Source organism: Neopsephotus bourkii, unplaced genomic scaffold, assembly GCF_033783945.1.
Source record: "Neopsephotus bourkii isolate Nb327-2 ecotype Australia unplaced genomic scaffold, CSIRO-AGI_Nbou_v1 NB_1637, whole genome shotgun sequence".
Classification (NCBI taxonomy): domain Eukaryota; kingdom Metazoa; phylum Chordata; class Aves; order Psittaciformes; family Psittacidae; genus Neopsephotus; species Neopsephotus bourkii.
Window position 1 is genome coordinate 824,311 of NW_026902112.1, and position 13,942 is coordinate 838,252.

The 13,942-nt window shown below is 37.4% G+C and overlaps 1 protein-coding gene across 2 annotated transcripts in view; it reads right to left on the minus strand.

Annotated features, from left to right (window-relative positions):
* Positions 1 to 1,735: 1,735 nt before the first annotated feature.
* The window catches only part of DGKH (diacylglycerol kinase eta), a 158,741-nt gene continuing 146,534 nt past the window's right edge, over positions 1,736 to 13,942 (minus strand). The window contains exons 27-31 of one of the 2 annotated variants that reach the window (XM_061374288.1): positions 13,720 to 13,812; positions 10,726 to 10,845; positions 10,243 to 10,351; positions 8,729 to 8,859; positions 1,736 to 3,079 (exon numbers count right to left, since the gene is read on the minus strand). In XM_061374288.1, the coding sequence (XP_061230272.1) occupies positions 2,990 to 3,079; positions 8,729 to 8,859; positions 10,243 to 10,351; positions 10,726 to 10,845; positions 13,720 to 13,812 (543 nt within the window). In that variant the 3' untranslated portion in view covers positions 1,736 to 2,989. The remainder of the gene's footprint in view (positions 3,080 to 8,728; positions 8,860 to 10,242; positions 10,352 to 10,725; positions 10,846 to 13,719; positions 13,813 to 13,942) is intronic. The other variant, XM_061374289.1, reaches the window with a different exon arrangement.

The window sequence follows — 13,942 nt, forward strand, 5'->3', positions numbered from 1 at the left end:
GTTCTAGGAGCTTGGTCTTTTACAGCAGTAAGGAAAAAAAACAATACTTGGAAATCACAATAATCATGAGATAGTACCACTGCGTTCACAAGTCTTTCTTTAGAAAAGTCGTATCACTAAACACAGTTACAACCCATGACCTCAGCAAAGAAACCCCATAAAATATTTTGAGCCCCTTTGTCAGATGCATTTTGATTTCATAGCCAACACTAGTCTAAGGCATAGAGTTGCATAAAATTTGCTCTCCTGGGCATCTAATAAATACAGCATAAATGATGTTTGCATTTTTTTTTCCTACTTACACATTTTAAAAAAACCTTCTGCTTAGGACAATCGAAGCTAAATTCTTTGGTGGTCATTTAAAAAAACACCAATGAACTATACATAGACAATTGATCAGTTGTCCTATACTGAGGTAATCTGAGGAGTGCCATGAGAAAGTCAAGTTACAAGCAACATTTCCCCATTTTCCCTGCCTAAAAGCAGCTTCCATGTTTTAATATACTCAGCACAGACCTCTGCAGCGACCTGAAGAGATCCTGTTCCATAGCCCGTCTTAACGCATTGCATATAGCAAGGCTGAAAGTTGAAGAGTGTATCCTACAATCAGGAATGCAAAGAAAGTTCTTCTGTATATCATGTCCTTGATTCAACCAGGAAGATTAACTGTGTAGTCTACTGCAACATCATTGTATTAGAATGCTGTCACACATTAAAATCTAGGGTAGCTTATGGAGAAACAAAGAGAAAAGGAAATACAATTTGAGAATACTTGACAGATGCCATCTGAACATCATTAAAGGGGTGAATGTCAAGTACATAAAAAAACCACCAAATCTTTCCATTGTTTGCATATGCTTTTCATACAACAGCATGAAAATCATGTCACTTGGCAAAGGGATTTTGTTTGTTGATTTTTTTTTTAATGGAAAACCTAATGGAACACAGCCTTTTGCTTTTGGTTACCAGAATAATCAATTATGTCCACAGAGCTCCCAGAGTGGTGCCTGCTGAACCTACAGCAGCAAGAATACAAAGTACTATAATGACATAAATGAAGCCTGTTTTGCTCCTTTTTATTTTTTTTTCTTTTTCAGTAAAAGAATGAGTGGAATAAGTTTTACATTTCAAGGGATGACTCCCTTCATACTCATAAGAAGGGGAGGGCAAAACCAGGATTTAGTACTTGACGTTAGCCCCTTTAAACAGGAAAAATAAGCTTTGAAAAACACAAATGAAACCTTACTCTGCTGCCTACGTGGAAAACACCAATAGATATTCAGATACTCTTTAACTTGCCAGAAACGTCAAAGCTACTCAATTAAGTAAAAGTCAAGTGTTCCTTGTGCCTCAACGGCATGACGTTAAGAACATACAGAGACATAAATTCCGCTCAAGTTTTCTGGCAGGTGGTGCCATCTCATCCCAGCTCAAACATTTAAGTAGGGGTCTTTTTTCTGTAGATATATGCAAATGTTTTTTCTAGAGTCTACTACACATTTTTGTGAGAAATGAACCAGGAAATTCAATTGCAAAGCTATATTTCTTTTAAGTAAACTGTAAATAACCTTATAAACTCGGGTCTAATGTAATTTCTAAACAAAGATGGTTTTCATTTTTTAGCCTGTTTACACTCATGGATTACTGTATTGCATGATTCCTCTTTGCAGGCATAGTGTAAAACCTTAGAACCTGGGTTTTAAATTTTCACGATCTACCAATGTAGGAGTGCTGCCTTTGTAAAGAAATGTATACAGAGACGTTTTTAAAGTACTAGTTAATTAGTAATGAGTAAAAGCTTACCCCACAAAAAACAAATCAGCTGCTACATTTTAAAACTCTTCTTATGTAGGATAAATAAAGTGAATTTTCCTGTAAAAATTTTTCATTAATCTTTCAACCTGCTTTTTGAACAATAGAATAAATAAAACCATTAGTGCCTCAAAGTTCAAATGTGCTACAGATGGTTAGAGTAATTGAATAACTACATTAAAACGCACCATGAGAAAATTCTTTATCATTTTCCATGCAGGAAGCCAATTGATAATTTTGTGAGGTACCGGTCTTTCAAAAATACTCGTAAGTTAGTTACCTGATGCACCTTCTGTACATGGTATATTTAAAAATCTAACTGTACAGTGTTTCAATCATATATAATGCATATAATTTGCTGAATATGGCACAAATGCTAAGTCTCCACACCCACACATCCTTTGCTGTAGAACGCGCTTTAGGCATAACACAACACTGAAGAACAGAAAAGTGCCTGAAACTGAAAGAAAAAAACAACAAAACACTCAAGTAGTAATAAATTAATTCTCATTCAAACCAATATAAAAGTTGTTCAAGTGTTTAAAGTATCAGATGTGTCATGCAACAGAACAACAGACAATTCAGGCAGGCACACCATGCATTATAGTTTGCATTCATGGTATCACAAGGTATCTTGTCCCTCCTTCTGCATGGCCAGTGAGTGCTGGGTACCTGCGGCACTGCTAGGCTCACATGTTGAACCTCCAAACCCTCTTGGTCTCCTGCTCAGGAGGTTTTATCGAGCTATACCTTGGAAGGATAACCAGACAACCTCATGCTGTACAGTGGTATCTTGCTGCAGCAGAAAGAGAGGCGTACTGAGCTGCATGTAAGCAAAGCAATCATTTCTTGATTATATTTTCCAGTCAGTGCAGTTCACCATAAACCTATCAATTTACCAAAATGTGCTTTTCCAAACTGGCCAAGTTTGCACACCAAGAAAACGTCTTCACAGAACATATCACCTTTTCCCTTTTTTTCTTTTTTTTTTTTGGCACAAATCCTTTTGTACTCTTGCAGCAAGCTCTTCACCATACGAGAATTCAGAGATACTAGCTTGTACAAACACCGGTGCTTATTCTTCCATAGAGTAAACGACAAAGACAGCTAAGTGCCTGCAACAGCTTTGCTTCTCCAGCAACTTTCCCTTCTCTCTCTAGGGAGAGCACCAGCATAATTACACTTCAGACAAAGGGGTGTTCTTGCCGAGCTCCTTAATTCCCTGGAGAATTCGCTTCATATGACCCACTTTCGTTATCCCCAGGTCCTACAGAAATTCAGACAAAAAAAAAGAGAAAAAGAAAAAGAAGTTTATTTACAAAAAGGAAGGAAAAACCCCCAACACTGATTATGTTCTAGCCATGCAACAGTGTCTAGAAATGTGCTCACTGCAATCAGCATTAACCAGAAAACATTCTATGGCACTAGCAAGTGTTGCCTAACAAAAAAAATTGCTTAGAGCATACAATGAATCCCTTTCTGTCTTGAAGACAGAAACAAACTTACCTGCAATAATGACAATCCAAGGCATTGTAGTATCTGTCAAAACCATTTCACTTCTAAATACAAAAACCTTTCACAGTTTCTGGCATAAAAGAGAACAATCTCCCCCTCCTCTCTAATACAGCAATCAAATGCTTATTAGGATGTGATGGATTAGAGCTTCTGTCCAGCAGTGTCACTTGACCTGAGGCCCTATGTTGTCTGTTTAAATCAGCAAACACACATATCCCCAGTTTCTCGAGGGAAAGTGGATGTAAAGGCTACAGGCATGTAGGACAACTTCCCTTTAGAGAGCAATAGAAAAGGTAAGCATCTGTTTTTTATTCCAAGAAGGTTACGTCTCCTAACACGGACCTTCCTGATTAGACAGCTGGAAGAAAAATTCTCAGAGACATCACAGTCACATCCCAAAGGAAAATGTAAAAAGCACAAGCATAAATCTCCTTGTAGCCACCACTGAAGCAATAACATCAACTGAAAAGTTTCCAGTAGTGGTTACTGGGACCCATCTTCATATGGGTGACAACAGACAACAACTTCTTGCAGCAAACCTCTTCCAGTATTAATAACAGGTTTAGAAGACTCCTTTTTCAATTCTGAGTGGTCCAATGGTCAGAAGAGTAAAAAGGGATGCCCAGTTGTGCTAATGATCTCCAACTGTGCTAATGAATTTTCAGCTAAGTTTGTTGGATATCTTCCCTTATCCATAAAACTTGGCTTTGAAAACCCCTTTAAAATCCTTCTATTAGTCATGTTGAGCAAGTGGCAGTCAAACACCAGTTATCTGTAGAATAAACCTTATGTACAAAGATTGTAATTAAAGAAAAAAGCTTTAGGAAACTTTCACTATCTGTTTTTCTGAAATAGAAACCCTTTCATTTTCATAGGAAGATTTTCCATTACAAAGACATTAAAAAGAGTGCAATTAAGTAGCTTGAAATAATTATTTGCATACAGAGTGAAAAATGAAAGCATATATAATATTCTGTACATACTTTGCCCAAAGACTGTATCTGCCTCTCTACAGCCACAGAAACCTCAGAAAATCTGTACTTTGTAGTTTTATTTGTAAGTGTTAGCATGCGATTATTTTTTTCATTTCTCCAAAGGAAGAAAGGGATGGTAAGATGGGCATCAATTATGTTATTGTAAAGGTAGCACAGCACAAATTAAACCAGTGGATTAATTTTCAGAGAGGCAAGATGGAATTCCGGTTATGTTAAAAAAAAATGCTAAACTTCATTTTCCAATGAATCCAAAGAAAAACTGTTGGAACTACTGAAATAGTCTAGTTATTATGTGGAGGAAATATTACATAAGTGAAAACCAATAAGGATTCTTTCCAAGCCATGAGAAGCCACAAGTTAAAGGTTAAGAACGCGCAAATTCTGCAGAACGTATTTCAGAACTAAAACTTCTATTGGATAAGCAACATAGCGAGATGCTGCCAGACTTCGAAGATCAGAGGAAAGAATCATGTTATGAAATTCCCAGAGAACTCAGCCACTTTTACCATGTATCGTCAATAACACTTCTGTTTTAGAGGCAAAAGATCTTGGTTTTATTTCCATTCCAGTAAAAAGTTGCTGTAATGTGTATCAGAACAGCAAGTCTCAAGAGTCTTATCAAATTTTGGGGACCTTTTTGATAAATTCTGCCATGCTTTCAAGAGAAAAAAAACCAAACAAACAAAAACCAACCAACATGATAAACTGACTTTTGATGCCTGTGTAATAGTTCGGGTTTCATACAATCCTGACACTAGATGCCATCTAGTACTCTCAGTTTACTACTACTGCAGGAAAGTTTGCAGAAATTCTCTCATCTCAGACTAAAAAGATCTGCTACAGCAGCATAGCATGCATCATTCAAAAAGCAAGATGCCCAAAGATACGCATTTTTGTGCATGTTTCCTCATGATTTGTGCATATTTAATTGATACCTAATTAACAAAAATTTAGTTGGACTAAAATATGGTTTTGAAGACAAAACTCTAGCCAGAGTCTGAGGAAGAAAATAGCCTTTCTTTTTCCTCAGCTCTGGCCTTAAAACTACAGGATGACCTCTTCTTCCCTAAGCACTTTACCATCTCTTCAGCAGGTAAGGCTCAAAAAATACTAGGAAAAAAAACCCAAACCAAACCAAAAACGCTGGGCCAGAAAAAGCTGATGAAAATTCCTGCAACAGCTCTTACGAGTTCTTCCTCTGCACTGTATTATGGTGATTAGCTTGCTATTACGGTGATTATGTCTGCTTAGCCAAGAACCCATTTATTCCAGCTTTGCCCCACAGATTTTGGCTGAACATACCATCAATGTAATACTACCAAACAATTTATATTAACACTCCTCAGTATTAACATCTTCCAGATGACAAACCTCCCCTATTTGCATTCCCAGTGTCAAAAGCCATGCAGCATGTCTGAAGTCGGACAAATGTTAGAAAGCATTTCCCCATAAGAACTTTTTCAGAACATGCCACTGCAAAACACCAAGATGAAATGCTGCAGTCCTGGGCACAGACTTCAGCTCAGCTGGCACTGCTTATCAGGCTGACATGAGGTATGGAAACCCTTTCACCAAAGAAACCTAACACTGCTATGGAGCTCTAAGGAAGCATCATCATAGTCCTAACAAATGTCTTGCAGTTATTAGTTACTACTAAGTAATCAGAACACCTTGTATAGGAACATGGTTGTGAACACTAACAAAGCTGCATTTATTTCAGAAAAAATCAGAGTCTAGCTTTAAATGAGTTTGCTTGTAAAAAGCAAAGTCACAACAAGCTTGCTTTCTACAGTTTCTACAGCAGAGTTTGCAATTCACTGCCCAGCCTTTCCCAAGCAAAAGAAAATCACATGGGTGTAAAAGTTCCTAAAAATGTTCCTCATTCCCCTAAAAGAATCAGGTATAGGAGGCTGAAGAAAGGGTGTTACTGCAGGACTGGTTGGAGAGAGGTATTTGCTTCCTCTTGGAGGTGTTCTCCATTTGCCAGTTTCAACAGAGCCGAAATCAGGATTGACAAGCTACACAGAAATACATAGGTGTCCAATTCTTCAGTCAACATATTGATCTATTTCAGTGACGTGTGCAAAGGAAGAGAGTTTCATCAAATCCTTTTCTGTATTGCTTTTTATCTCTACTTTTGACCAGAGAAAGGTGGATCCAGAGGATTCAATTAGAACAGGTAACAATTTTTCCTGTTGTAGACATGATAAATAATAGAGGTAAATCTATTGCACATGACTTGAGAGCTTGTGTATTAATGATGAGCCCATTTAGCTTGGCAGGAAGGACAAGCCCTGCACTGGAGGAGAGGCTGCAGACAGTGCTTACAATAGCACTGATGACTCATCTACACACCTTGATTGCCAAAGGAAAAAGGTACCACATTACACATCTTGACACCAGTTCAGGTCACTGGCCAGAAAACCACAGGCTCCCTGAGCCATCTTTGATTGGCTCCCTGCAGAGATCATGCCCTGTATGTAACGAACCAGACAAGAGCTAAACTGGTATTTAAATTCAGCATCACTACACAGAGCACAAGCCACGCTTGGCCAAAAGCCTGGCCTACCTTATAAACAGCACTGCTTTGGAAGCTCTCAGCATCTGCTAACAAGCAGATGGGCCGATTCTAGAACAAGACTTCTTCTAGCACAGGATATATGCTTGCCAACTTGCATAGAGCAACTCTTCCCTCACCCAGATGTCCTGAGCAATTTTAAACATACGTGCTTCAGGCAGCAATAGATAAAGGGCACAGTGAAAGTCTGCCTCTCTAGGGTCTAAGACAGGCTTTTTAGATATTTCAGGGCATAGGACTTTGTGATGGGGGTTTACTTATGCTGAATCAGTCTTAGCAACAGGGTGTCAGGTTGATGATTATCCTGCTGCAGATATTTACTTGGCTGAAGTGCCAGTCTTCTGGGCATGCAGTCAAATTGGAGCCGATCAGAAACGAGGCATAGCCAGAAGCCATGCACAGTTTAACACTGATCTTACCCATTGTCATATATTCAAACAAATCAGACATCTTGATTATTTGTAAGATTTCTTCACAGTTTAGCAAACCTATGCATTGTGTGATGCTGAGTTTCCCAGTTATGTTTTACATTTGTTCAGTGCTCATTCAGAACAGGGACTTGCAGCCTCCATCACTGGAGCATTGTGATTGATAATTTTCTGTCACTAAATTTCTTCAGGGAGATACTGCCCTGAAACTGTCCCTCCATGTCAGGAACTACCCTGAACAAAAGGAATTTAACTTCCAGGGAAAGAAATTTAGGAAATCTAATACCAAAATAACACACAACAGCCAAATACCTCAAACACAGGTATCTTTAGCAGCTGCCTTCTACCGCAACAGTCACACAATGCAAGCACATTGGGATTTCATAAGATATAAGAAACTTTACAAAAAATCGCCCATTTCTATGAAAGTATTGCCTCTATCTGGAGACTACTGCACTGTGGCTAGAGCAATGACTTGCACTCTAAATGTAAATGTCTGCAATTCATACAATAACCTATTTCTTCTCTTATGTGCTAAAAGCAGTTGCAAAACATATTATGAAGAACTCATTAATTACAAAGAACTCATTACTACTGAGTTCCTGGAAAAAGTAATGTAACGAATCCCCAAAGATAGAGCTGCTATTATGTATAATGGATGCACTTAAGGCATTCTCGAAAAAGACCAGGAAGCTCAAATAACAGCCTCAGACTGTTAGCTAGGTAACGTTTCTCCCTGCAAAACTTACCAGTCTGACCTCTGAGAAAGAAAGAAAGTTTGGCAATTTTAGAGTCAAAAGAAAGTGTTCTTTTTTAAATCTCTGGAGCTAAAATCAGCTGAGGTTGGTTGGTCATGGATGAGAAAACCTATTGCAAAGGTCTGTTATGACATACGAACGCCAAGTCCAATGCTGAAATTTATTAAGCTGTTTATCTCTCTCACACCCACTATATCAAATATATATACAATAAATCATCTGAAGCAGGTCAGCTGCTTCTAGCTGCTGACCTTGCAGTAGATAGATTAAAACTTATCACCACTTTCAACTGATCCATGCTGTTTAATGGAAACAGCGAACTGCAGATAACATTATATTACACTCATGTCAGTCACATATCAAACGTGCTTTTTCTATGCCTTCTGACATAAACTATAATGCCATCATTCTACATAAAGTGCAAAAAAAGGAAAATTCAGATAACACAGATATGCGTGGCTGCAAGTACAAGTCAGCACTTAAGAAACTCAGGCCAAAGGACAGCGCATATTAGTTTATTGCATATTTGCACAGTGTAAGCCAAGCTACAAGCACATAACAAGTGCAGGGAAAGAAGAAAAGTTGGTTGTTGTTTTGTCAAAGAAAATGGTCAATAGCAGAAAAGTAGCACAAAGGAAATACCTTAAGATCTCGCCTTTCCAGGTGTAAAAGCTCAGAGCCTCGGATGTCATGGCTGATGAAGATTTCTTTGTACTCTCCCAAACTGAGCAGATCCAGCCAAGCAGCAACTTCATCTGTGCCCCATTTTTGAACTACCAAAGTTAAGAGCAAAACCCCCTTAATTTCTACATGCTCAAATGCATCACAAGCAAAGGTTAGGCCAAAGAGAGTGGAAAACAGAGTAGAATTGCCGTGCTAGCAAAGGGAAAGGTTAGAGGTGTCATTTCCACAAAAACTGACAATTTCTTTTTTACATGCAGGTTACAGATTAGCAGTTAACATGAGAAAGTATCTAAACAAAGTTGGGGTTCTTTGCTTTGCAGCCATGCTCTCAGCTTTACTCCCGTTTCTTCAGTAAAGCCTTTAAAACCTGATGCCCCAACAAATTCATATTAAACCATTTTAGGATCAGTGACGCAGTCTAACGCTGTTCTGCTTTATACCATTAATTTATTAGTAGTCATCCAGGGAGACGAGAAGCCTCCAAAACTAATTAACATGTAAAATCAAAATATCAACCATACCTCAAATATAGCAATGGCAGCAAGCAAGTCCAGCTTTAATGAACAGGTTCCAGTATTCTTAATTAATGCAACAAGTATTCTTTAATCTACTGTGTTACATAAGCCATTAAGAAGCTCTCTGTAAAACATTGTTCTCTAAGGTTAGTTGCCCACATTAGTCCTAATAATACCACAATTATTAAAAAAAAATTAGTTATGCTGCTTATTGCTATAATTTTGCAACTTTGTTCAATGCTGATCAGTTTTACAGTGAAATGAAATCCAACGTCTAATCTGATATCTAAAGTCTGATCGATAACTGCAAGATTTTGCAGATTATGACCAACTGTCCATTAAAAAGACAAAGATGTAGGAACAGTTTTAGGACCATCTGATCACTAATTAACTCCTGGACATAATTTTAAAGAAATAAGTTCATGGATAAGAGTGGGAAGAGAGGAGAGTGGAGTTTGTTCAACTTCTTCTAATTAAAAAATCAGTATTGAGTATCATGGGCTTTTGCTTGATTTGTCTCACTTGCTGAACTTAAAATCCACCTGAAATTTAAGAATAACTGGTTAATTAAACCAGCATGATAAAAGCTATTGCTCACCTTCTGAAACTAACCTGAGAAAACTGAATTGGAGCTTACCTATGGCATGTATTGCTATGCGTTAAACAAATGTAACCAACCAGCAAAGACACAGGTCCTGTTGCATGATAAAACTATCTAAATATTTTCACAGTAGTTCTATGGTTCACTTGGAATACTGGGGTCCTGCTGAGTGCTTTCTAAATGCATTGAAAGAAATACTCATCCTAATGAAGATGCCAGTTAGCTCCACAGCTTTTCAAATTGACTTTTCTCTTAGGTAGGGTGCCTCATGTCCCTTCTTACATTAAAAAAAACCCACATAAAATCACATTTTCCCCAGATATGATATTTTTTTTTTGTAATTTCAAAACACATACCAGGCTGAGGGCTGGTCTTATGCTTCTGAATTTTTTCTTTTTTAAACTTAGGCACTATGCGAAACACTGTACTTCTGTTGTTTCTTTTAGCATAATCCAGAGGGGGATCCTGCATGCAAGAAAAGACCTTTAATTAACAGAATTTACCTTTAATTAACAGAAAACAACAGTTAAAATGCATGTTGGAGAGGGTAATTCATAGTTAATATCAAAAACTAAGACAAAATTTAACTTCTGCAAGGAATAATGTCAGGATTTAACTCTATACATGTTTCATTGAATAACCATTCAAACCCTTCACATTCAGTAGAGAGAACAAAACACGCAAATAGCCCTAAGCTTAGAAGTTTGTTCACAGCAGACAGAAATGATCCAGCATCACTACTGAAATTGCCCCTTCAGATCATGAGGATTCTAATGTACTCTACCCTACTGAAAGAAAATTAAGTTCACTTAGAAACAGGAAGTATAAAACAAACTCACCTCATCATCATTTGGTTGGAAAACATAATAAAGCCAAGGAATCTCAGCAAGTTTTCTTAACTCTATTTCCACACTGTGCAAAGCATCAGATAAGAGTTCTTCATGGGGAGCTTCTAACTGCTGTTTATAAACAGGCAGAAAAATACTAGTTTTAGTTTTATTAAGATACAATATTTAAACCTAGACATATTATTACCATACACAAACAGACGACTACTTCATGGTGGGTATAAACAACTGACGAAAACAAACAATCTTCCAAAATCACATTTTCCTTCAAAGAGGCATCCAACACTACATTTAGTATGGTCCCAACCATAAAGTGGTCACTGACACAGCTGAGACCTTTGGTGCCGATCAGCTGGACCTAGCTGTTAATCACTGACATCGCTCCTGAGTCTACATAGAGGAAAAGTTATCTGATAACACAAATATTATAATACACTAGAAATGGAAACTACCAGCACAAGGGTGGCAAAACCCAACCAGAAGAGCAAGAGCCTGGACAATCTCTGCATAAAAAGCGGTGTGAAAAATTTGAATAGGTGGTAGTATGCCTGAGTTACTATTTGCAAATATCTTCATATGTTAGATCACCTCATGGTCAAGTAAGAGGAAATGGATTTTACTAAAGATGCTCCATTCCCAAAGGTCTTCCAGTGGTGATACATTACCTGAACTACCCCTTCTAACTATGTGCAACATGGAGCTATAGCCACTGCTGTTGGTTGAGGGTGGGAAGAATAGTGACCGGACTTGGAAGGGGGGCACTACTGCAGTCCCCAGACAAGTGTCAAAAAGTCAAACATATCAGAGAATGCCAAAAAAGGAAGAGAAAGTGGTAGCAGTTAAATAAATTAGTTGGAATTACTGATAAAGCAGTCTGAACATCTGTTTCTCTTTGAAGTAAACATAGTCCCACAGCAGTGCAGCATATCCTTTTGAAAGGATCTAATTAAGTTATATCCTAGTGAATGTATCTTTAAAAGGGAGTTGTAGGAGAATCTTTGATCTCTAGTGCTGGAAAAAAGATTTTGACGTCGTTGGTGTTTGGTGATAAATTATAAGCCCCGTTAATTTATCCCTACCTAACAATAAATTCTTTGCTTCAATAGTTTGCATATGTTACCACCTTTCAAAGGGGAGACCATCCTTACTAAGATATTGCTGTTTAATGTACTAATATTAGAAATATAAGCTCCCTCCTGCTATCATGCCATTTCCTCTTCTAAAGCTCACAGAATTCAGTGCCCATAAGCAGACTCTGATCTTTCTTTTCCCTTGTTTTTTTTTCAATGTGAGTAGTTCCACACATCTTTGAAAATTTTCAATGTTTGTTGTATCTTCATTTTGAAGAAATTATCAGCTATTGTACATAAACGAATGAAACAAGAGCTCTTTCTCAACAAGCATTTATCTAATTGCTTGATTCTTAAACGAACACATTTTGCTTGAAGACAAAAACGAATCTCATAAGGTTAACCAGGGTGCCCTGTTAATGTGGCTGTGAAATACTACTCTGAACAATTGTGATGTCAAATGACAATGGACATCTCTGGAAGATTATCTCTGGAACTTCTAAACAGCCTTTTTTTAGTAAAATACGGGTTTGATGTAGGCTCATGAAGACATGTACGCAGACCATAATAAGAAGCAGAATTACAACATGTAAAAATCAGAAACAGACAAATGAATCAAATTAAGCTTTGAGGCCTGAACAAGGCAGCAGTTTGACAATACAATGAGATCAAAACTGGCTATAGAAAAGGTAATGTTTCAATGGGAAGGTTTCCATAATAACATTATTTTCAGACTGCCCTGATAAATGACTATAGCCTTAGTAGTACACCTTTTCTTCTAATTACTCTTTTTAAACAAATTTTGACTCCCCATTCAATCTGAAATATGAGGGATTAGTAATAATAATTTGAAAAAATAGCAGATATTCTCCCTTTTCTTGGACAAAAACATCTAATGAATACCCTTGTCTTCTAAAACCTCATAAAATAGATCACATGAACCTAATCTTCTGAATATTTCTAGATTTTAAATGATTATTAGCCTATAGACCATATTACCTTTGGTTATTGTAGAACAGACTAATGCCATTTATCACTAGTGCAAAAAGGTATGTGAACCTGCACTAGTAAGTTTCATACTCTAACCCAGCTAAGTGAAAACATTCCTGTTGCTGTCCCTTTTTAATTATAGCATTTAAATAAGTAGTAAGTTAGTAATCTGCTTTTGAATCCAAAGAAAATGTAACTATTCCTACTGAGTATCTTCTTAATGTAAAACTGGACCAGCATAGAAAACCTGACATTCTTCTTCTCTTCACAGTGCCTCATATAGAAAGTTTCTAATTACACATCCAGGTACAACAGTGTTTGAGCAGTCTACATCATTTTAGGCACAGAAACTCTAGCCAAAGAAGATGCAAAGTCTGCAAGTACCATCAGAGGTCTACTGAACACTTAGCAGTTAAAGGTTATAAAATAATTCCTGCAAGGTGTTAGAACAAGCGCGAGATTTACTTGCCCAGATTAGATCTGTAGAAGTTGAATGCTTGAGTCTGAACAGCTCTCACCCCAAGTCCTCTTTAAGCTCTGAAGACAGTCACATAATAGAACTCCAGGAGTTCTCTTAAATTCTACATCTCCAGAAAATGATTAATTTTTGTAAGATAGGCCTCCAAAACACTTGAGCGTCAATCAACCTCAACAGGGATATTTAGTTTTCTCCACTGATTATTAATAAGAAGAGCCCAGCAATGACCTTTTAGATATCTGAAGTCAGTCAGAATGGATGCCAACCCAGGACAAGAATTCATAACTCACTCTCATCCACACCATAAATGCAGTGTAATATCCTTCAGTCAATCTTACGGAGCTTCTTGTAGGATGTCATAAATCCTGAGCTGATTAAAAAAATCAGCAAAGAACAAATCACAGATAATCTGAGTGAGGGAATAAAACATGTATTTTGTGACCTTACCAAAGGAACTCTTCCTACTAGCAGAGATTCAGTTTCATTATGTAGAGCCTTCACATTGACAGCTATCTCCATGGCAGTGTTTCTGGTAAGGCTCTAGGGAATAAGAAGCATAAGTTATTTAAAGTGATCCGAGTCAGACTGAGAATAAGTACTTTGGTGTTACAGCACAGATTTGGGGTGTCTTCTCCTAGAAGAAATACATCAACTTAGCTCTACATTGACA